General features: G+C 44.8%; 1 protein-coding gene across 4 annotated transcripts in view; it reads right to left on the bottom strand.

Moving 5' to 3' along the window:
* LOC138756988 (histone-lysine N-methyltransferase Smyd1-like) overlaps positions 1-25,537 on the bottom strand; it is a 129,162-nt gene that overhangs the window by 76,326 nt on the left and 27,299 nt on the right. For all 4 annotated transcript variants that reach the window (XM_069923535.1, XM_069923537.1, XM_069923536.1 and 1 more), the window contains exon 2: positions 1,714-1,890. In XM_069923535.1, the coding sequence (XP_069779636.1) occupies positions 1,714-1,890 (177 nt within the window). The remainder of the gene's footprint in view (positions 1-1,713; positions 1,891-25,537) is intronic.

The raw sequence follows: 25,537 nt of genomic DNA, 5'->3' as shown, positions 1-25,537 counted from the left end.
CATTGCTGTATCTGACCCGACCTTGTTGGTTTTCGTGCAGTTGGATAATCATGTTGAGGAACTTTGGGGGACATCCGATGCGCTCTAGTATTTGCCAAAGCCCTTTCCTGCTCACGGTGTCGAAGGCTTTGGTGAGGTCAACAAAGGTGATGTAGAGTCCTTTGTTTTGTTCTCTACACTTTTCTTGGAGCTGTCTGAGGGCAAAGACCATGTCAGTGGTTCCTCTGTTAGCGCAAAAGCCGCACTGTGATTCTGGGAGAATATTCTCAGCGACACTAGGTATTATTCTATTTAGTAGAATCCTAGCGAAGATTTTGCCTGCAATGGAGAGCAACGTGATTCCCCTGTAGTTTGAGCAGTCTGATTTCTCGCCTTTGTTTTTGTACAGGGTGATGATGGTGGCATCACGAAGATCCTGAGGCAGTTTACCTTGGTCCCAACAAAGCTTGAAAAACTCATGCAGTTTGGCATGCAGAGTTTTGCCGCCAGCCTTCCAGACTTCTGTGGGGATTCCATCCATACCTGCTGCTTTGCCACTTTTCAGTTGTTCAATTGCCTTATATGTCTCATCCAGGGTGGGAACCTCATCCAGCTCTAGCCTTAGGGGCTGTTGAGGGAGCTGGAGCAGGGCGGAATCTTGGACTGAGCGGTTGGTACTGAAAAGAGATTGGAAGTGTTCTGACCATCGGTTGAGGATGGAGATCTTGTCGCTGAGGAGGACTTTGCCGTCTGAGCTGCGCAGCGGGCTTTGGACTTGGGGTGAGGGGCCGTACACAGCCTTTAGAGCCTCGTAGAAACCCCTGAAGTCGCCAATGTCCGCGCTGAGCTGTGTTCGTTTGGCGAGGCTAGTCCACCACTCATTTTGGATCTCCCGGAGTTTGCGCTGAAGATGGCTGCATGCGCGACGGAAGGCTTGTTTCTTCTCTGGACAGGACGGCTTTGTAAGGTGAGCCTGGTGGGCAGCTCGCTTCTTTGCCAGCAGCTCCTGGATTTCCTGGCTGTTTTCGTCAAACCAGTCCTTGTTTTTCCTGGAGGAGAAGCCCAGTACCTCTTCAGTGGATTGCAGTATGGTAGTCTTCAACTGATCCCAGAGGGTTTCAGGGGACGGGTCCGTGAGGCGGGTTGCAACGTCGAGCTTTGCTTTGAGGTTTGCCTGGAAGTTTCCTCTCGCTTCGTCTGACTGCAGTTTTCCAACATTGAACCTCTTTCTGGGGGCTTTATTGTTCCTGGGCTTTGGCTTGAAGTGAAGGTTGAGCTTGCAGCGAACCAGCCGGTGGTCAGTGTGGCATTCCGCGCTAGGCATGACCCTGGTGTGGAGCACATCTTGTTTGTCACTTTCTCGCACCAGGATGTAGTCCAGGAGGTGCCAGTGTTTGGATCGGGGATGCATCCAGGTGGTCTTAAGGCTGTCCCTCTGCTGAAAAAGGGTGTTTGTAATGACAAGCCGCTGTTCTGCGCAGAGCTCCAACAGGAGGCGCCCATTGTCGTTGCACTTGCCGACGCCATGCTTGCCCAGGATTCCTGGCCAGGTTTCTGAGTCTTTTTTTTTGTCTATATGTATGTGTGTAATGGCTGATTGTATGACTGCGTGTTTTGCCCCGAGGACCAGAGAGCACTGTTTTGTCGGGTTGTACTTGAGCAATCAGGTGATAATAAACTTGACCTGAATTGATTGAGGAGCCCCCTCCAAACAAGACAGAAGCTCACACTCACCTGACGCTCTCACTAGGTGCCTTGCCACGGTTCCTGATGGCTGTGCACTCGTTCTTGTGCTCGGTCCATGCCGCCCTCTGACACGTGCGGTCACAGTAGTGGGCAAACTTGCATTGCATGCAACGCTGGAGTTTAGCCTGCTTCTTGAAGCACCCATGGCACACGTGATGGGTGAGGCTGCGACACAGAAAGAGAAGGAAAAGGTCAATAATTTTCTGGTGGATCCACGTGACAAAGTATTCAACAGAAAGAATTTGGAAAATGACAGGCCAAAGGAACTAAAAACAGTGAGAAGCAGCATAAGATTTGGAGTGGGTCATCCAGCTCCTCGTCTGCTCCACTGTTCCATGGCAGTTTAAACCCACCCTTCACCTGAAATTGGAGGAACAACATCTTATTTTCTGTCTTGGCAATATCCAGTTAGACAGCATTAACATCAACCTCCAATTCAAGTAACTCCTTCCCAATTTTTCTTCCCTCTCCATCACATTCCCTCATTCCTCCTACTGTTCCCTTCCTTCTCTGACCCCTTGCCTGTTACCCATAGTTTCTTCTTCAGCTCTCCTCCCCTTCCATCCTTCAGCTCCCCTCCCCTTCCCTTCCATCCTCCAGCTCCCCTCCCCTTCATTCCTTTTGCTTCCCTCCCTTCCCTTCTCCAACTTCCCTCCCCTTCTCTTCCTCCAATTCCCCTCCCCTTCCAGCTCCCCTTCCCTTCCTTTCCTTCAAATCCTTCTCTTCCTCCCCTCCCCTTCCCCTCCTCCAGCTCCCCTCCCCTTCCCCTCCTCCAGCTCCCCTCCCCTTCCCTTCCTCCAGCTCCCCTCCCCTTCCCCTCTTCCAGCTCCCCTCCCCTTTCTTCAGCTCTCTTTCCCTTCAAATCCCCTCCCCTCCTTCAAATCCCCTCCCCTTCCTTCAACTCCTTCCCTTCCTTTCCTTCAAATTTCCTCCCCTTCCTTTCCTTCAACTCTCCTCCCCTTCCCTTCTTCCAGCTCCCCTGTCCTTCCCTTCCTTCAGTTCCCCTTCCCTTCCATCCCCCAGCTCCATACTCCTTCCTTTCCATCCTCAATCTCCTTTCCTCCTTCCCTTCCTCCTATCACATCTTTTCAGCCATTCACCCATCCCCATGAGGTCCTTTCCTCTCCCAGCACCACCCACCAGGGCTCCTCCTCACTTCCCCTCCCATCTTCTTATTCGAGTGTTTTTCCAATCTTGGAATTCCTGACAAAGGGCTCAGGCCCGAAACGTTGACTTGCCCTATTGCTCTCCACCAACACTGCATGTACATTTGCATTATATACAACCCAAGGCCACTTAATCTGAGAAATTCAAATAGTTTTTGTGACAGTTATTAAACATATTTGCTCATTAATGGTCCTAGAATCCTATCCAATGAAGGAACAAGCATTTGAATCTCTCCTTTGTACAATGCGCCCTTAGCCATGGTTTTGTAAACAGCCTGGATTATTTCAATGTTTTTTTTTTCTGGCTAATCTGCCATATTCTGCACTCCAAAGTCATGTTATTAATATTAATTTAGAGATACAGCATAGTTACAGGCCCTTCTGGCCCATGAGCCTGTGCCGCCCAATTACACCCAAGTGACCAATTAACCTTCTAGCCCTGTAAATTTTCAAAATGTGGAAGGAAACCTGAGCACCCAGAGGAAACCAACACAAACATGGGAAGAGCGTACAAACTCCTTACAGACAGCACCAGATTCAAACCCGGGTCATTGGCGCTGTAATAGCATAGTGTGAAGCAATAACAGTGCCATTACAAAATCTGCTGCCAAATTCATGACACCACCCCCTTGTCAGCAACAAGCTCTTAGATAAACAACATTTTGATTTATTAGATTTGACTTCTAATTCACCCTGGAGCAGACAAAGCCCAAAGCTCTGGAATTCTCCCCCTGAACAATCTCTAAGTCTCTCAGATATTCCTTCAACTTACTTCTTAGATCATACTTTTAGTTACCCGCCCTCATACCTTCCATTGTGGCTTGGTGAGAAATTCTGTTTGATAATTGTCCCCGCAATATAATTGGGAAGCGTTTACTATATTAAAGGAGCTCCATAAATGTGGATTAGTTTTGTGACTTACCACTGCACACAGAATTAAATAATTTGTAAGAGACGAAGTTAACTAAGAATTCAGGGGGCAGCACAGTGAACAATCTGGAAGAGCCACTAGAGACCCAGGGTCTAATCCTGACCTTGGCACTGTCTCTGCGGAGTTTGCATGCTTTCCCGTGGTGGCACAGATTTCCTCCACTTGCTCAGGTTCCAACCCACAATCAAAAGACCTGATGGTTGGCTGGTTAATTGGCCAGTGTAAGTTTTCCTGAGTGTGCAGGTGAATGGTAAAATATGGAACGGGGTGACAAGTGTGTGGGGAAATTAGTGTGAATTTAGGATTAGTGTGAATGTTGATTGCTGGGCTGCCAGGGAGTTAGTGGACCAAAGGATATCTCTCAATTACTTCATGAACCTCTCTATCGTGAATGCTACCTTGATGTGGAAGGGGAGGGCCTTCAACGTTAACATTTATGGTAAACACAACAGGACGATTGGAAGGTAGCCCAGCAGTGGAACTAATTGAATTTCCCCTTCAAACAACTAGCATAAGCAATAATGGGATGAATAAACTAGTTCTCCACTCTGATATGCCATAATTATTTTCCAAAAATAAACTTTATTCACAATAAATTCTTAACAGATGTGAGGTCTTACATCCATGCAATTGCATCACTGTACATAGTAACATTTATTTCTAGTTATTACATTGCCAACACTCTGGCACCTTGTTATTACTTCCCCTCTGTTGTTCGAGGGATTCCGCCTCAATCTCAGCCCCTCAATGAAGAACTCGAGACTGTGGTCCCTCCAACAACGCCCATAAGTTGGCTGCATGCTGGTTTATATACATACGATTTAAGATCTGGGTTTTACCGGTGTTACGAGCCCAGAGGACCCCAAAACCCCAGCAGCAATATATATTCACCAAGACAAATTGTTTACTTAAACACAAGTTGCTTTTAATTATCTTTAAACATGAAAACAGAATCACACTTTAACTTATCACTATTGACGTATCTAACCTAACTTAACCCCCTTCTAATTCTAAGCGCACGTTTATGTAATGTGTGTGTAAGTTTAGAAAAGTTCTTTGATTCACAGTCCAAACTCACTTCTCATTCCTCCAAGTTCACTGGTTTCAGGCAATTCTTATACTGTGCACAGAATTTAACATTTACAAAGTTCACCAGGCTTTGGTGCTTGAAAAGTAAATGGTTACCATTCAGGAAGGTTCTTGTTGGTTTTCAGAGAGAGATTTGTTGTTTGCTGGATACCTACAAATGATTCCTTTTTTAGCCAGCCACTTCAGTGTCTTGCTGAAGAAACCTTCCCCCTCAGCAGACCTTTCTTTCAGGTCACCACAGAGTTATTTTTTGTTTCCCTTATTTCAAATGAAACATTAGGCAGCCAGTCCTCTCCTCTTGCATGAATCACAAGGGCTTTGACCAGGCTGAACTAAGCACTCACAACCCATCTCCCAAATGGGGTTTTCCACAAGTTTGCCAGCTTGTCCTGTTCTAGTCCCTGCTGCTGCTGACTGTAAAACTGCAGAACTGAATTCTCTCTCTCTCTCTCTCTCTCTCTCTCTCTCTCTCTCTCTCTCTCTCTCTCTCTCTCTCACACACACACACACACACACACACGCACACACATGCACACACACAAACACACACACACACACACACACACACACACACACACACATAAACACACACACACACACACACACACACACACACACACACACACACACACACAGAAAGCCTGTTTGACTCACTCTGCTTGCAAAACCACATGACCCTCCTAGAACAGCAAGTTCCCCTCCAGACAGTCTGTGGCTCTGACAGGTTCTTTCATCTTCTTGTAAACAACAATTCATTAGTGAAGTCTCTTGGGCACTCTCCAAAGCTTTTGCAAAGGCTCTAAGTGCCGACATGTCTAGCATGAGCAGAGCTTGAATATTTTAAATAAGGTCTGTTTTAAAGTGTTTGTATGTACCTACACAAAAAAACCTGCCCCAATTTATCTCCTATATAGATATGAAAACATATCTATATACAATACAAACACAACATAATCTGTCACACTGGCAAGGATGGTGTTTCTTCTCCATCTCTAAACACTTACAAAGAGGTGATTGAAAAAGCAAAACACGAAACTCGGCACTCACCATAGTTGAAGTAAAAAGCCAATGCTGGGGAAGCTCAGCAGGTCAGTGTCCTTTATACAGCAAAGATAAAGATTCATAACTGAAGTTTAGGCTTTAGACCCCACATCAGGGTATGAAAAAATGTCAGCAGGTGCTCGAATAAAAATGTAAGGGGGAGGGTTAGGGGGAGGAGCATGGGCTCAAAGGCAGGAAGTAATAGGTGGAGAAGGGAGGGAGGGCACTGCAGCAAGTGGGGGGTGGGAGGAGGAGGGCTGGCTGGGTGAATAGAAAGGGAAGGAGGTAGAGAGCTGAGGGAAGGAAGATAGGGGGAAGGGAAGGGTGGAGGAAGAGGCGAGCATGTTAACAGAAATAGGAGAAGTCAACTTTCCTGCCATCTCTTCTGGGGAAGGTCGGACCTGTACAAGAGGGACGGTCTCCACTTGAACTGGAGGGGGACCAATGTGCTGGCAAGTAGATTTGCTAGAGCTGTGGGGGTAGGTTTAATCTAGTTTGGCGAGGGGTGGGGAACAGAGGGTGAGAGCAGTGTCCAGCGAGTATGGCCACCTAGCTAGGAATAAAAAAGATAACAAAGGTAGGATGGAGATTAGGGTAGAAGGTATAAAAGAGAATATATGTGAGGGTCATTCTCTGAGATGCATATATTTTAATGCAAGAAGCATAGTGAACAAGGTAGATGAGCTGAGAGCATGGATAGATACTTGGGGTCACGATATTGTGGCAATTAGTGAGACCTGGCTACAGGAGGGGCAGGACTGGCAACTTAATGTTCCGGGATACATTTGTTTTAGATGTGATGATAGATCAGGGGGTAAAAAAGGAGGAGGAGTTGCTCTGCTTGTTAGGGAGGATATTACTGCTGTGAGGTGGCAGGATGGTATGGAGGGATCGACCAGTGAGGCTGTTTGGCTGGAATTGAGGGGTGGAGGAGGCAAGAGGGTGCTAATAGGGGTGTATTACAGACCACCAAATGGGCCAAAGGAATTAGAGAAACAAATTTGTAGGGAGATAAAGTATATGTGTGAAAATCATAGGGTAGTGATCATGGGAGATTTTAACTTCCCACACATTGATTGGGATACCCATACGTTTAGAGGGTTGGATGAGCTGGAGTTCGTTAAATGTGTTCAGGATTGTTTTCTAAATCAGTTAGTAGAAGAACCAACTCGGCATGGTGTAATACTGGATCTCCTGTTAGGGAACGAGCTAGGTCAGGTATCAGACATTAATGTTGGAGAACCAATTGGGTCTAGTGACCATAATTCTGTTAGTTTTAGGGTAGTTTTAGGGAAGAGCAAGGAGAGGCCTAAAGTTGAGGTTCTGGATTGGAAAAGAGCAAATTTCGTAGGAATAAGAAGGGATTTGGGGAATATTGAGTGGGACAGGACATTTTCAGGTAAAGATGTTAATGAAAAATGGAGGATATTCAAAAAAGAAATTTTGAGGGTACAGAGTAGTTATGTCCCAGTTTGGATCAAAGGAAAGGCTGGAAGTCATAGGGAGGCTTGGTTTTCGAGGAATATTGGAAATTTGGTTAGGAGAAAAATGGAGGTGTACAAGAGGTATAAAGAGCAGGGAACTGAGAAGTTGAAGGAGGACTACAAGGTGTGTAGAAGGAATCTTAAAAAAGAAATTAGAAAGGCCAAAAAAAGGCATGAAGAGGCTTTGGCTGACAGAGTAGAAATAAATCCAAAGGGTTTCTACAAGTACATTAAAAGTAAAAGATTAGTGAGAGATAAAATTGGACCCCTTGTAGATAGCGAGGGTAGGCTGAGTGAGAAGTCTGAGGAAATGGGGGAAATTTTGAATGATTTCTTTGCCTCGGTATTCACTAGGGAAAAAAATGTTGAACCAGTTGAAGTAAAGAAAAATAGTGGGGAGGTCATGAAGCATATAAGGATAACCGAGGAGGTAGTGATGGCTGTGTTAAAAAAGATAAAGGTGGATAAATCTCCCGGACCGGACAAAATATTCCCTAGGACACTCAGGGAGGCTAGTGGACATTAGTGGGGCCATTAACAGAGATATTTAGGATGTCACTGGCCACGGGGGTGGTACCAAAGGATTGGAGGGTGGTGCATGTGGTTCCTCTATTTAAGAAAGGGTCCAAATGCAAACCTGGGAATTATAGGCCTGTAAGTCTGACGTCTGTGGTGGGCAAGTTGATGAAAAGTGTTCTGAGGGATGCTATTTACAAATTTTTGGACGTACAAGGATTGATAGGGAGTAATCAGCATGGTTTTGTCAGGGGTAGATCATGCTTGACAAACCTGATTGAGTTCTTCGAGGGGGTTACAAAAATGGTTGATGAAGGGAAAGCTGTGGATGTTGTCTATTTGGACTTTAGTAAAGCTTTTGACAAAGTTCCCCACAGGAGGTTAGGAAAAAAGGTGGAGGCATTAGGTATAAATAAGGAGGTAGTGAAATGGATTCAGGAGTGGTTGGATGGAAGGTGTCAGAGAGTAGTGGTAGAAAATTGTTTGTCCAATTGGAGGCCAGTGACTAGTGGAGTTCCTCAGGGTTCGGTCCTGGGTCCACTATTATTTGTTATATATATTAACGATCTGGATGTAGGGGTAGAGAATTGGATAAGCAAGTTTGCGGATGACACAAAGATTGGTGGTGTTGTGGACAGTAAGGTAGATTACCGTAGATTAAAAGGTGATTTAGGAAGGCTGGAGGTGTGGGCTGCGAAATGGCTGATGGAATTTAATACAGATAAATGTGAGGTGCTGTATTTTGGAAAGGCAAATTTAAATAGGTCATATACATTGAATGGTAGACATTTGAGGAGTGCAGAGCAACAAAGGGATTTAGGAGTTATGGTAAATAGTACCCTCAAGGCTGATACTCAGGTAGATGGTGTGGTGAAGAAGGCATTTGGAATGTTGGCCTTCATAAATCGGAGTATTGAATTCAAGAGTAGGGAGGTTATGATGAAATTGTACAAGGCATTGGTGAGGCCAAATTTGGAGTACTGTGTACAGTTTTGGTCACCAAATTATAGGAAAGATATAAACAAAATAGAGAGAGTGCAGAGAAGATTCACGAGAATGTTGACAGGATTTCAGGGTCTGAGTTATAGGGAAAGGTTGTGCAGACTGGGGCTTTTTTCTCTGGAGCGCAGAAGATTGAGAGGGGACTTGATAGAGGTGCTTAAGATTTTAAAAGGGACAGACAGAGTAAATATGGATAGGCTCTTTCAATTAAGAAAAGGGGAGATTCTGTGCTGTAAGTGGTTATATGGTTATATGGTTATATGGTTATGGTTTGGCTGGAAAGTGCCCAGATAGAAGGATCAGGTGCTGTTCTTCCAATTTATGTGTGGTCTTGCTGGGAGAGTACATGGGAGTATGGGAGTGAGACGTGGAAGTGAAATGGTTGGCCACTAGGTAGACTCAGTCACTGATGTGGACAGTATAAAAGTGCTCAGCGAAGTGATCTCCCAAACTGCACCACAGAGAAGGCCACTGTGGTGGAACATTGCATTACATTCATTGTACAGTTGGCCCACCCCTTAGAATTAGGCCAACAGCATGTAAGATATGACTGTAAGTTTATAGCAATTAAAGCCTATTAATCTCAACTTCTAGTCTGTCGGGTCTAGTTGATAGTGCCTCAATTTAATTACTATACCTACGTGCCATAGACAAGGCTAATTGAGCAGGGAAGCTAGACACTGACCTTAAGGATCCAGACGCCTCTCTAAAAATTTGATAATTGGCTGCATTGCCTGAACACCTTTATGAGGAGACACGACATTCGAGAAGAGGTCAATAAGGGAAACCTGCTGTTTGTTCAGGTCGACCACCGCGTTTTCCAAATTATCAGAGATTATGCCACTATGAGCCTACTGAAAAAGCCGCATCTGGCCGTGAAGAACGTAATCTACGGCAGGTACCTCCTGGGCAGCCATTGACATGCACCTGGTGAGCTTTAAGAGAGCTGGGGAGAGCTTATGGCTGCACCGACATTATGGCAGGTTATATCTACCAGGAGGAGCTTATCAGGGATGCTTGTGTGGCCACTCAGGTCTGGTCAATTCAGAGAAGGGCTCTTGGAAAAGGGTGATCATACCCTGCAGGACGTGGTTGATCTTGCAAAGTCACTGGAGATGGCCCAGCAGAACGCGGAGTTTACTCCACCGGCAACGCGGCCAATACTTGGGGAGTTCAGGCACTGCCATCTTGAGGCTTGGGGGTCCAAAACAGCAGCCGCTATCGCTGAGCACCTGAGCTGATATTACTGCAGCCAGACAAAGCACCTGTGGAAGATCTGTCCTGCTAGAAGCATGACCTTCTACAGCTTTGGAAGAAAAGTATGTAGGTCCAGACCTTCCTCTTACAGTGCCGCCTGCAAACAACAGCTGTCACTTTCGAGAACTACAACATTTCCAGCTCCATTTCTGGTCACGGAGAACAGCGCAGCGGGAACACAGGCACAACGTCCAGGGTTGCAGTCACTTCCGGCTTCACTTCCAGTGGCAACCGCATGCGAACCACGTGTGCAGCCTTCTGTGGGGCAGATATCTTGAAGGACGCTGACACACAATAAGTCAAACAATGAACTGACACTGGCGTCCATCGTTCTGGATCAGAGCAGTCCTCATCAATTAACAAGGTCCACCCTGGCTGCACTACAAACTGCTTGTTCGACACAGGAAGCACCAAAAGTTTCATACACCTGGGTATTGTGTAGCACTGCTCCCTCACAGTGACCCCAGTCCAGTGTAAAATCTTGTTGGCCTCCAAGTCCCAGTTGACCAAAATCTAAGCTAGTTGCACAGTAACGTTAACCGTGGGTGGCACCAAGTAGAAGAATTTTTAATTGCTCATGATGCCATAGCTCTATGCATCTGTCACACTGGGGCTGGACTTCCAGTGCCAACTTAAAAGTGTTCTGATGGAATATGATGAGCCCTAAAACTCCCCTCCAGCCCCATAATGTTGACAAATACTCTCAGTTCCTGTTCGCCATCCCCTACCCAGATACGACTATGGCCTCTGTTATTAAGTCCCTACATAACATCTTCAAGCTCTTCAGATCCCCCAAGGCCACAATAATCAACTTTTAAACCATCTGCTCGTCGTCCAGAACTCACCCAATCAGCAACCCGAACTCTGTCCACTGCTCTCTCCACCCTCCAGATCCCACTGCCAACATTCACCCCCCCCATCCCCCCGTTTGGAAACCTCACTCCCGAATCTAAGCATGTGGCAACTAAGAGAAGGCGATACAGCCCCAGGGACAGAGCCTTTCTCAAGGCTAAGGTGAAGTGATTCCTGCCAGAAGCACCAGCCCCTGGAGAGCGCAGGTAGTGGTGGAGAAGAGTGAATAGAAGGACAGGATTGTCATGGACCATCAACCGGTTCACCCTCTTGGACGCCCACCCCCTCCCTCGCATAGCCGACATGGTGAAAGAGATTGTCCAATACTGGGTCTTCCGCACCATCGACCTCAAGTCAGCCTATCACCAGTTCCCGATCCACCCATAAACGATGTACGAGGCAGATGGCCACCTCTACCATTTCCTCAGAGTCCCTTTGGCATCATGAATGGAGTTTCGGTCTTCCAGAGGCAGATGGACTGAATGGTGGATGACCACCACTGAAAGGCACATTTCCCTACCTGGACAACATGATCATCTGTGACCATGACCTGCAGATCCACAAAGCTAACCTGCAAAAATTCTTTCAGAGAACTAAAGCCATAAATCTTACGTATTACCTGAAGAAATGCATTTTTCACACCATGTCTGGCTACAGTAGGGTGAGAGGTGGAGAATAGAGTTATTGACCTGACCTTGAGCATACGCAGCCCCTGCTGGAGCTTCCATTCCCCCATAACGTCAAGGCCCTGAAAAGGTGCCTGGGGTTATTTTCATATTATGCACAATGTGTCCCAAATTATGCGGACAAAGCCCAGCCCCTGGTAAAAAACTACTACTTTTCCCCTGTTGGCTGAAGCCCAAGCTGTCTTCACTCGCATCAAAGGCGACATTGCCTAGGCAGCAATTCACGCCGTAGACAACCTGTTCCAGGTGGAGAGCAATGCGTCCAACTTCGCCCTGGATGCCATTCTGAACCAGGCAGACAGGCCGGTGACATTTTTCTCACATACCCTCAGGGCCCCAAACTCCATTGAGAAAGAGGCCCAGGCCACAGTAGAAGCTGTGCACTATTGGAGGCATTATCTAGCCGGCAAACCGTTCACCCTACTGACTGACCAACATGCAGTTGCATTTATGTTTAACAACAAACAGCGAGGAAAAATTAAGAATGTCAAGATCTTGAGGTGGAGAATTGAACTGTTCACCTACAACTATGAGATCTTGTACTGGCCCGGGAAGCTCTGATGCCCTGTCCCAGGGGACATGCGCCAACGTGCAAGCAAACTGCATCCAAGCTCTTCATAATAGCCTCTGCCACTTTGTGAGAGACCACAACCTCCCATCCTCAGTTGAGGACATAAGGGAGTTGACCCACAGCTGCTGGTCTGCGTGGAGTGCAAGCCACACATCTACTGGCCAGAGAAAGCTCACCTGATCAAGACCACCCGCCCCTTAGAATGTCTAAGTATGGACTTCAAGGGCTCCCTCCCCTCCATGAACCGGAATGTATTTTTACTCAACATTGTTGATGAATACTCTCAGTTCCCGTTTACAATCCCCTGCCCAGATATGACTATGGCCACTGTCATAAAGTCTCTGCGTAACCTCTTCACGCTCTTCAGATACCCATGTTACATCCACAGTGACTGGGGGGCTTCGTTCATAAGCGAGGAGTTGCCCCAATACCTGCTGGCCAAAGGCATAGGCTTGAGCAGGACCACCAGCTATAACCCCCAAGGGAATGGCCAGGTGGAAAGGGAGAACAGCACCATTTGGAGGGCAGTCCTCCTGGCCCTGAAGTCAAAAGGGCTGCCCATCTCCCAGTGGTAAGAGGTCCTGCCAGTGGTGGTCAATGCCACCAGATCCATCCTCTGTACGGTGACAAATGCAACCCCGCAGGAAAAATTATTTCCTTCCCCAGGAGGTCAGCATCGGGAACAACGCTACTGGTCTGGCTGATGATCCCAGGGCCTGTGCTACTATAGAGGCACACGCAAACCCACAAAGCAGATCCCCAGTCGAGAAGTTCCACCTGTCCGGAACCTGGCATATGCAAGAGCCCCTGCAACTGAGGCACTCACTGAACCAACCATGGTCGATCAACCAGTACCACACCCTCCTTTCCCCAGTACCAGAGAAATGGTCAAAGATCTGACCTCACTATCGGCACCACCTCAACCCCAATCCATACCCCTCACACCCCAAACTAGCCCCAACTGATTCAGTTCAGCCATCCAAATAGTAGCCTATCACACAGAGCACTGCCCAGGAGCCTACAGCCATCACTGTGATGGTCAGTTCGATGGACAAAACCACCAGACAGGCCGAACCTGTAAATAGACTCTGAATGGATTCTGACACTTCACCCCACATCAAAAGAATGTGGTAAAACACTGCTTTGTACTTGTTGGCCTTCCCTGATACTGTAACTCCACCCCCTCCAGGATTCCTATTAAAGGTGGTACCGCCCAATCCCCTCTCTCAATAGAGCCTTGGAATCGCATGTGTGATATGACTGTAAGTTTATAGCGATTAAAGTCTATTAATGGGGCCCTGGACTGTGATGAGGGAGGAGGTGTGGGTGCAAGTGAGCACCTCCTTCAGCCACATGGGAAGGTGCCACGATGGCGATTGGTAGGGAGGGCTGAGTGCATGAGGGAGTCATGGAGGAACCAGTCACTATGGAAGGCAGAGAGGGGAGGAGAGGAGAAGATGTGTCTCGTAGAGGGATTCTATTGTAAATGCCGGAAATTCTGAAGGATGATGTGTTGGATGTGGAGGATGGTGGGGTGGTAGGTAAGGACAAGGTGAATCCTGCATTTGTTGCATCTAGGGGCAGAGGGGGCCAGGGCAGACATGGAAGAAATGGAGGAAATATGCGTGAGGGCTGAGTTTATGGAGGTGGAGGGGAAGCCATGTTTGTGGGAGAAGACAGACATTTCAGATGATCTGGACTGGAAGACCTCATCTTGGGGACAGATGTGGCAGAGATGGAGAGACTGAGAGAAGAGAATAGAATCCTTGCAGGGGACAGGGAATGAGGAAGCACAGTCGAGGTCATTGTAGGAATTGGTGGGTTTGTAATATATGATAGTGAAAAGTTTGTCACCTGTAATGGAGACAGAGAGATCCAGAAAGGGCAATGTTCTCGGGGATGGACCATGTGACCCTCTTCACTCTGCTGCCATTGGGGAAAAGATACAGGAGCATAATGATGAGCACTCAGCGGCTTCTTCCCCGGTGCCATCAGATTCCTGAATAATTGATGGACTAAAGACACTGCCTTAGTTTTGGTCCACTGATATTGTTATTATTTAATTTTAATTCTTTTATAATAATTTGGTAAGATGGTTATAATATGTACCATGAGGCTGCCATAAAACAATTAATTTCATGACTTGTTCATGACAATAAATCTTGATTCTGATTCTGAGTCTAAGATCAGGTGGAAGTTTGCAGTGAAGTGAATGAAGTTGACAAGCTCATCGCAGGTGCTGAGGTAACCCCGATATAGTCATCAATATACCAGAGGAAGAGTTGTGGGGCCTTGCCTGTGTAGTATTACTTAATCAGATTAAAATATTATTATCGGGATGGTCACCACTTTCAATTACAGTGTTTGGATGTATTAATTCCATTAAAATGAACATTCTACCTAAGTTTTTGTAGCTTTATCAAGCCTACCAATTTTCATTCCTAAATCCTTTTTTAATTCATTAGATACGGTAATTTCTTCATATTGTGATGGAATATTTGTAGATGTATTTGGGAGATAAATTGGTAAAATTAGAGTAGGTTACATACATACACACTTTAAAACAGATCTTATTTGAAATACTGAAGAATTCACATTCAATGACTTTACAGAAACTATGAGGAATGCTAGGCACATTTTACAAGTAGCTGCTAATTGAAATAATGTCATGAAATTGAATGGTCTGGAGACAGGACAATTGTGTTGAACATTTTTACAAGACATATGACCTTTCTGCAAAGTGCTCACTCAAAGGTCACCCTTGGGTTCTTGTTTACCTAAAAACAACAGATGGGAGCAGAAGACTAACTCCTAATTGTTTGCTGGAGAAGGAGGGGTTTTACAAGTGAGAGAGAGAGAGAGAGAGAGAGAGAGAGAGAGAGAGAGAGAGAGAGAGAGAGAGAGAGAGAAGGGCATGTGGCTGGGAGTTGGAATCTGAGATGGAGAGAGAGAGAGAGTCACAGCTAAAACAAGCAGGAGAAGCTGGTTGGAACTGAAACAAAAGCTCCAGAGTGGCAGATGGCTGGAAGTGCTATCTGTCTGATGTTTCTCTTGGAATAAATGGAACAGAAAGGAACTCTGTGTTAGCCTGAAAGAAAGAGGTTATCAACTGGAGAATCCTGATGGGGCAAATTTCATCAGCGAGACATTGAGGTGACTAATGGTGGTACCTCAGTTCTGGAAATCCTGTAACAACTCATCTCTCTCTGCAAACCTACAAAGAACCTTCCCAAGTGGTAAACATTTACCTTTCAAGCATCAAAGCCTGGTGAACTTTATACATGTTAAATTCTGTGCACAGCATAAGAATTGCCTGCAACCAGTGAACTTGGAAGAATGAGAAGTGAGATTGAATTGTGAACCAAAGAACGTTTCTTAAATTTACACATACATTACATACACATGCACTTAGAATTAGAAGGGGGTTAAGTTGGGTTAGTTAAGTTAATAGAGATAAGTTAAAGTTTGATTCTGTTTTCATGTTAAAGATAATTTAAAAAAACTTTTGTTTAAGTAACCATTTGTCGTGGTGAATATCTATTGCTGCTGGGTTTTGGGGTCCTTTGGGCTCATAACATTATATATGGCAGAGAACACAACCCTGTATAAGTAAAGCCCATCTTCAAAAATCTATTAGGAATCTATTTACGACTGGGTGATTAAAGATGTTATATACTTTATTATTAAAATTTGATAAATTAGCAAGTCACCCTTATTGGGCAGAAATGGAACTGAACTTTCCTAAGAAATCATCTATGTTGGCAATTTTAGGTTCCACTTGACCCTTCTCATTTTCTAAATTAACACATAATCTGATTTTTTTGGTTATAATAATTTTTCTCTGACTAGTTCTATAATAGATAACCATTCGTTCCCATCTTCAGTATTAGACGATGGCTTTAAGGAATGGTACAAATTTGGTATTAAAAATGTTTTTAAAGATTTATTTATTCAAAATAACTTTGGCTCTTTTGAACACTTGTCCTGTTAAATTTAAATTTTAGATATTTTAGATATTTTCAAGTTAGGAATTTTGTTCAGTCTAAATTGGACACTTTTCCTCAAATCACAGACTTAAATATTCTTGATTTACTTTTCGATCTACAATTTGTTCACAGTAGGTTGATTTATTGAATTTAATGGCTCAGATTAAAAATGATCAGGAGTGTGATCTTAATATAACTTCATCCTATGAGGATTGGTTTTCCATCAAGGATTCTTCATTTTGTGCAAGGCCCTGTTGATTATAATTTAAGGTGGTTCACAGAATACACATCTAAACTCAAATTATCCTGTTTCTATGCAGATATTGATCCATTTTGTGAAAAGTGTAATATTTTTGAAACCTCACTGATTCATATGTTTTGGGAATGTCCTAAATTAGGAGGATATTTACAGAATATTTTTCATTCTTTATCAATAATTCTTGAGGTTAAATTAGATCCATGCCCTTGAATTTCCCTGTCTGTTTTTTCTCGTGAACTGGATAAACTTTTATCGGCACCTCAGTGGAAAGTTTTAGCTTTTAGCATGTTGAAAGCAGACAAGCAGTTTTAATGAAATGGAAAGGTGAACTCTCACCGACTCATACATAGTGGCTACACAATGTAATGACGCATCTAAGTTTAGTGAAAATTAGGTATAACATTAAAGATAAAAAGTTTCAGTTTGTAAAGGTATGGGACACATTTATACAAAGCTATCAAAGCAATTTTAGATGATTTGGGTGCCAAAGAATTTTTCTTAAATTTACACCCACATTACATACACGTGAGCTTAGAATTAGAGGGAGGTTAAGTTGGGTAGTTAAGTTAATAGTGATAAGTTAAAATTTGATTCTGTTTTCATGTTTAAAGATAATTAAAAACAACTTTTGTTTAAGTAACTACTTCTTCTGGTGAATATCTATTGCTGTTGGGTTTGGGGGTCCTTTGGGATCGTAACAATACCAAAATCCTCCCTACCCCCATCCCTTCCCCTCCACCCCACTAACCCTCCCTCCACTTCATCCCCTCCCAATCCCAACCCAAAAGATAGAAGAAAGAAAGAAAGAAAGAAAGAAAGAAAGAAAGAAAGAAAGAAAGAAAGAAAGAAAGAAAGAAAGAAAGAAAGAAAGAAGATTCAACCATCAATCACATAACTAAAAATCATGAATATGGGTAACACCACCACAATGGGCCATAGAAAATTCAAATCTTTAAACCCATAAAATCCAAGGAGGGTTATCACGTAAATCGTATGTTATCTTTTCCAGTGTAATACATGATCTCAATCCCATATGCCATCGTTGCAGATTTAAATCACTCATTTTTCTGTAGTTTTCTCACTATAGCCAAAACTAATCTTAAAAATGCAGTTTGATACCTAGTTAATCTCAATTTCAAACCCAACATTTTAACATTACCTAACAAAAATAATATTGGTTCCATCGACAATTCAATCTTAAAAACTTTCTCTAAAAACTCCTTAAGTCATGTCCACAGAGGTTTAACAATGTCACATGATGAAGTAGTATATAAAAAAAGAACCCACTTGTTTATGACACCTAAAACATAAATCTGAAGGAATTGAATTATATCTCTCTAATTTTTCAGGAGTTAAATATAAAATTTAACTCATTGGAGTTTTCATGTTTAAAGATAATTAAAAACAACTTTTGTTTAAGTAACTACTTCTTGTGGTGAATATCTGTTGCTGCTGGGTTAGGGGGTCCTATGGGATCGTAACAATACCAAAATAGATGTATAAAATTATAATGAACTAATCTATATTCTCACATTAACAATCTTAGTTGTACGATCTTTACATAAATTTCTCCAATCTTCCTGGTCAATTACTATTCCCAAATCTTTTTTCTCTCTTTAATCTAGACTTATGCAAATCTAATTTAAGCATTTTATTCCAGACACAACTTTTTTTCTTCCCACTTTCCATTAGTAACATTTCAAATTTTGACTGTCTTGGCAACCTTATCTGATAATAAAGCTCAAACGTGATAATAACTTAAAGGTACTTTGTGATATTTCATATTTTTCCTTCATTCTTTGAAAATAAATATAATAACCTGCTGCACAACAATATTATACAGTCTTAATTCCTTTCTGATCCCATGTTTTCAAAAGCTGGTTATTAAGGGTAAATGGAAAAAGTTTATTCTGGTATAAAGGTGTCTTACCTGAAATTTTCCTCTTAGTACCCATTTCCTCATTTATCATATTTCATAATTCAATTAAATGTCCCGAAATAGGTGAATTATAAATAATAACTTGGAATTCTATTTATAAATAAATTGCTCCATCTTCTTCTCACCAATTTTAGTCAACACAGTATTAGCCCATACCAATGGATTTTCCAAATCAAACGTTCTATTAATACATTTCAATTGTGCCACTTTATAATAGTTTTGAAAATTCCTAATTCCTACATATATAACATAACATATAACAATTACAGTACGGAAACAACCTCCAAGTTAATTTTTGTAAAGATACCCTGACCATTTTATCTTTTCACAAAAATTTTCTAACTATAGAATTCAGATCTTTTAAAAACTTTGAAGGAACTTTGCAAGGAATAGATTGAAAAATATATTGTAATCGAGAAAAAAATTCATCTTGATACAATTAACTCTGCGTATTAAAGTTACAGATAAATCTTTCCATCTACTTAAGTCATTTTTAATTTGATTTTTTCTTGTAATCTTGATTAGAGGAAGGGATTAGATTAGTATTAGTACAATTAGTACAAGGGGGAGACGGCGGCCCCGGCCTCGGTCGAGTGAGGCAGGCGGAGGCCCCGGTCCGGACAGGGAGTGGGAGGCGGCGGCCCCAGTCCAGGCACAGGGTGAACTGCGGCGGCCTCGGCCCCGGTCCGAGCAGCATGGACCGACCTAGGAGGGGAGGCAGGCCCCTCCAGCCCGGGTAAGAAACCTGCATAGGAGAAGGCCACTCCGATTTAAAACCTACGACCCAAGGACCTCGCTGCCACGTCCCAGCTTGCTTGGCCACGGCACACGAACCATGGGTGTAAAGGGTGGGGCCAGTACTGCGCGCACTGCACTCCACCTAAAAGCTCCTTTGCGCAGGCCCGAGGATAGGTCCACGTCCTCCCCCTCCACGTCCTCCCCCTCCACGTCCTCCCCCTCAAAAGATGCTCACAAACTCAAGCTAGCATGCTGGAACATCAGAACCATGCTAGACAAGGCTGACAGCCACCGACCTGAACGTCGGTCTGCCCTCATTGCACATGAACTCCTCAGACTTGACATCGACATAGCCGCTCTCAGTGAAGTCCGCCTGGCAGATGTAGGCAGCCTCCAAGAACGCGGCGCGGGCTACACACTCTACTGGTCTGGCAAGCCTTCGGATGAACGACGCCTATCTGGTGTAGGCTTCATGGTCAAGAGCTTCATTGCCTCCAAACTCGAAAACCTTCCGACAGGCCTCTCGGACCGAATCATGTCCATGCGACTCCCACTTCAAAACAAGCGTCACATCACCCTCATCAGTGTCTATGCTCCAACCCTCCAGGCGGAACCAGCAGAAAAGGACAAGTTCTACACCGACCTGCGCAACCTCATCCAACGTACCCCTACAGCCGACAAGGTTGTCATCCTGGGCGACTTCAACGCTCGTGTCGGCAAACACTCAGAAACCTGGCCAGGAATCCTGGGCAAGCATGGCGTCGGCAAGTGCAACGACAATGGGCGCCTCCTGTTGGAGCTCTGCGCAGAACAGCGGCTTGTCATTACAAACACCCTTTTTCAGCAGAGGGACAGCCTTAAGACCACCTGGATGCATCCCCGATCCAAACACTGGCACCTCCTGGACTACATCCTGGTGCGAGAAAGAGAAAAACGAGATGTGCTCCACACCAGGGTCATGCCTAGCGCGGAATGCCACACTGACCACCGGCTGGTTCGCTGCAAGCTCAACCTTCACTTCAAGCCAAAGCCCAGGAACAATAAAGCCCCCAGAAAGAGGTTCAATGTTGGAAACCTGCAGTCAGACGAAGCGAGAGGAAACTTCCAGGCAAACCTCAAAGCAAAGCTCGACGATGCAACCCGCCTCACGGACCCGTCCCCTGAAACCCTCTGGGATCAGTTGAAGACTACCATACTGCAATCCACTGAAGAGGTACTGGGCTTCTCCTCCAGGAAAAACAAGGACTGGTTTGACGAAAACAGCCAGGAAATCCAGGAGCTGCTGGCAAAGAAGTGAGCTGCCCACCAGGCTCACCTTACAAAGCCATCCTGTCCAGAGAAGAAACAAGCCTTCCGTCGCACATGCAGCCATCTTCAGCGCAAACTCCGGGAGATCCAAAATGAGTGGTGGACTAGCCTCGCCAAACGAACACAGCTCAGCGCGGACATTGGCGACTTCAGGGGTTTCTACGAGGCTCTAAAGGCTGTGTACGGCCACTCACCCCAAGTCCAAAGCCTGCTGCGCAGCTCAGACGGCAAAGTCCTCCTCAGCGACAAGATCTCCATCCTCAACCGATGGTCAGAACACTTCCAATCTCTTTTCAGTGCCAACCGCTCAGTCCAAGATTCCGCCCTGCTCCAGCTCCCTCAACAGCCCCTAAGGCTAGAGCTGGATGAGGTTCCCACCCTGGATGAGACATATAAGGCAATCGAACAACTGAAAAGTGGCAAAGCAGCAGGTATGGATGGAATCCCCCCAGAAGTCTGGAAGGCTGGCGGCAAAACTCTGCATGCCAAACTGCATGAGTTTTTCAAGCTTTGTTGGGACCAAGGTAAACTACCTCAGGATCTTCGTGATGCCACCATCATCACCCTGTACAAAAACAAAGGCGAGAAATCAGACTGCTCAAACTACAGGGGAATCACGTTGCTCTCCATTGCAGGCAAAATCTTCGCTAGGATTCTACTAAATAGAATAATACCTAGTGTCGCCGAGAATATTCTCCCAGAATCACAGTGCGGCTTTCGCGCAAACAGAGGAACCACTGACATGGTCTTTGCCCTCAGACAGCTCCAAGAAAAGTGCAGAGAACAAAACAAAGGACTCTACATCACCTTTGTTGACCTCACCAAAGCCTTCGACACCGTGAGCAGGAAATGGCTTTGGCAAATACTAGAGCGCATCGGATGTCCCCCAAAGTTCCTCAACATGATTATCCAACTGCATGAAAACCAACAAGGTCGGGTCAGATACAGCAATGAGCTCTCTGAACCCTTCTCCATTAACAATGGCGTGAAGCAAGGCTGTGTTCTCGCACCAACCCTCTTTTCAATCTTCTTCAGCATGATGCTGAACCAAGCCATGAAAGACCCCAACAATGAAGACGCTGTTTACATCCGGTACCGCACGGATGGCAGTCTCTTCAATCTGAGGCGCCTGCAAGCTCACACCAAGACACAAGAGAAACTTGTCCGTGAACTACTCTTTGCAGACGATGCTGCTTTAATTGCCCATTCAGAGCCAGCTCTTCAGCGCTTGACGTCCTGCTTTGCGGAAACTGCCAAAATGTTTGGCCTGGAAGTCAGCCAGAAGAAAACTGAGGTCCTCCATCAGCCAGCTCCCCACCATGACTACCAGCCCCCCCACATCTCCATCGGGCACAGAAAACTCAAAACGGTCAACCAGTTTACCTATCTCGGCTGCACCATTTCATCAGATGCAAGGATCGACAATGAGATAGACAACAGACTCGCCAAGGCAAATAGCGCCTTTGGAAGACTACACAAAAGAGTCTGTAAAAACAACCAACTGAAAAACCTCACAAAGATAAGCGTATACAGAGCCGTTGTCATACCCACACTCCTGTTCGGCTCCGAATCATGGGTCCTCTACCGGCACCACCTACGGCTCCTAGAACGCTTCCACCAGCGTTGTCTCCGCTCCATCCTCAACATCCATTGGAGCGCTTACATCCCTAACGTCGAAGTACTCGAGATGGCAGAGGTCGACAGCATCGAGTCCACGCTGCTGAAGATCCAGCTGCGCTGGATGGGTCACGTCTCCAGAATGGAGGACCATCTCCTTCCCAAGATCGTGTTATATGGCGAGCTCTCCACCGGCCACCATGACAGAGGTGCACCAAAGAAAAGGTACAAGGACTGCCTAAAGAAATCTCTTGGTGCCTGCCACATTGACCACCGCCAGTGGGCTGATAACGCCTCAAACCGTGTATCTTGGCGCCTCACAGTTTGGCAGGCAGCAACCTCCTTTGAAGAAGACCGCAGAGCCCACCTCACTGACAAAAGACAAAGGAGGAAAAACCCAACACCCAACCCCAACCAACCAATTTTCCCCTGCAACCGCTGCAACCGTGTCTGCCTGTCCCGCATCGGACTTGTCAGCCACAAACGAGCCTGCAGCTGACGTGGACTTTTTACCCCCTCCATAAATCTTCGTCCGCGAAGCCAAGCCAAAGAAAAAAAAAGCAATGTATATGTTATCATATTGCTTTGCGATATTAACAACTTGAATATGGATTATTATGTTAAACTCGATAAAAATATTCTAAAAAGGAGGGAAAGAAGGAAGTTGTTTAGAGTAAAGACAAGTTCGAATGCCACGCTGTCTGTAAGGAGTTTGTGCATTCTCAGCTTGTCTGCGAATGGATCTTCCCCAGGGGCTCCAGCTGCCTCCCACCCTTCAAAACGTACTGGGGATGTTGGTTGATGGGACGTAACTTGGGTGACACAGAGTCGTTGACTGAAATGATCTGTGACTGTGCTACATATCTAAAAATTTGAATTTAAAAAAATGTAACTAGCTGAGGGAATCTGTATATGGTGAGGGGAGGAAAGTTTAGGGGAGACGTCAGGTGTAAGTTTTTTTTTGTACAGAGAGTGGTGGGTGCCTTGAATGCATTGCCAGGAGTGGCGGTGGAGGCTGGTACAACACGAACATTTAAAAGACTCTTAGGCGCATGGATGTAAGAGAAATACAGGGTTATGGGTGTGGTCGGGTGGGTTTAGATGATTGATTATTGATTATTGGGCTGAAGACCCTGTTCTGTGCTGTAATGTTCTAAGTCTGATGAAACATGAAATGTGGATCGGTTCAAACTGTGCCACACAAGCTTATCTCTGTGTCCTATCTATGTCAGGATACAGGTGACCTTTACTCCATGCCTCTGGGTCTGGCCGGCGGCGATCAGGAATGGAAACAATTACTCAAGCTCAATTTGGGGTTTATTTTTATAGCTGGGCAGAGCTGGAGGGTTAGGCAGTGACGTAGCCCCCGACAAAGTCTTTATTGTCTGGCTGCTCCAAGCTCTCTTACCAAGGAGCCAGTGTCGAGAGCACGATGAAACATTGTGTGTTGAGTTACAGGGGCCTTGTCTGTCCCTATACATGGAGCGTGCTGGCAGGCCATCAGACCAGGTTTATTCTTAGTACAGGAATCTGTGTTCACTTATGTTTGAAGGATCCTGACTAGAAACTTCAAAGACATCTGGCAGATTGAGCTGGCATTTCCATGAATACAAATGAATTCCTTCCTTCAGGCCTTGAACAGTGAAGAAAAGTCCCAGCAGTAATGGGCATTTTTTAAAAAAAACCAAGAGCCCAATTAAATGTTCCAAGGTACTTGACTGGAGCTTTAGTTTTGAGTGTCAGAAGCTGAGGGGAGGCCTGACGGGAGTTTACAGAGTTTTGAGAGTCAGAGATAGGGAATATTTTTTCTCACAATGGATCTACTGGGATCGTTATTGAAGAAGATATGCAAAATTATTGAAGACCAATTAGGCCCTGCACACAGCATTATTCAGCTGCTCCCATTGAGAAAGAGATACAACACTGATAGCAACACCTAATTTTCCATCTGGTCAATGGAAAACATTAACATTGACTTCTTTGGTTTCTGCTAGCCCACTCCCCATTCTCCCTCTCTTCCCCATCCCTCTGTCTTCTTTCCTCCAACTCTCTACCCCCTTCCCTCTCCATCCACAGAGCCTTCCCCACCACCCCCCCCCCCCACATTGTTTGCTGGTGTGCCCTCCATTCCTTATCCACCTATTACCTTCTGCCTGTGGAAATGTGCTTCTCACCCTGCACCTCCCCATTTTGTTCGGGCTCCTGCCTACATTTTACTCATACCTTGATGAAGGGCTTAAGCCCAAAACATTGGTTATGCATCTTTATTTTTGCACTGTTTGACCCTCTAAGTTTCTCCAGGATTGTGCTCTTACTTCAGTCACGGTATCTGCAGACTTTCATGTTTTACTCCTGCATATCCATGCAGGAAGGTTTGCTGGCACTGCTCCGGTGGGTTTAAACTAGATTAGCAGGTGAATGGGAACCAGAGTGCCAGAAAAGTTAGAGCAATGGAGGAGGGAAAAGATGACGTGAAAATTGCATGCACCTTTAGAAGTCAACAGGTTGTACATGGTGGAAATTTTCTAAAGTGCTTCTATTTCAATGCAAGGAGTATTGTAGGAAAAGGAGTCAGGGTTGGGGTGGGTGAAAAGGGATGAAAGGGGAGGAGTGGGATTGATTGTCACGGAATATATCACAGCTGTGCTCAGGCAGGACAGATTAGAGGGCTCATCTAATGAGGCTATATGGGTGGAGCTGAGGAACGGGAAAGGTACAACCACACTCATGGGGTTATATTATAGACCACCCAATAGTCAACGAGAATTGGAGAAGCAAATCTGAAGAGGGATAGCAGGACACATAAAGTTGTGCTTGTTGGGGATTTTAATTTTCCACGTATTCATTGAGACTCCCATATTGTCAAAGGGCTGGATAGCTTAGAGTTTGTCAAATGTGACACTAAGACTGGAGGTGTTGTGAACAGAGAAGACTATTTTCAAAGCTTGCAGAGGGATTTCAACCAATTGGAAAAATGGACTTCATTGATAGCCAGATGTGCAATTTTGATTAAATGGAAAGATAACACTCCACTCACTACACACAATGGTTAAATAATATTATGTCTTGTTTAAGTTTAGAAAAAAATGAGATATGCAATTAAAGATTCAAATACTGATTTCCTAAAGACATGCAGTTTGTTTATGGGCCATTACCACAATCTAAAGTACCAGGGTACTTATAAGCATTGATGCTGTGCTGTCTATTTCCAGATTGTCGTCACATAGTTTTTTTCCCCGAACCTTGTCAGGTGGTAGGGGTTTTGAATTAATGTTTTTTTTTCTTTTCCTTTTAATTCTTATTTCAATATATAATTGTATTGTTTGATATTCGTAATTATATTGCAAATTTCAATAAAATATCTTAAAAA

This window comes from Narcine bancroftii, chromosome 3, assembly GCF_036971445.1.
Source record: "Narcine bancroftii isolate sNarBan1 chromosome 3, sNarBan1.hap1, whole genome shotgun sequence".
In the NCBI taxonomy this organism is placed as follows: domain Eukaryota; kingdom Metazoa; phylum Chordata; class Chondrichthyes; order Torpediniformes; family Narcinidae; genus Narcine; species Narcine bancroftii.
The sequence above is the reverse complement of the archived record's forward strand: the minus strand, read 5'-3'. Positions and strand labels throughout refer to the sequence as shown.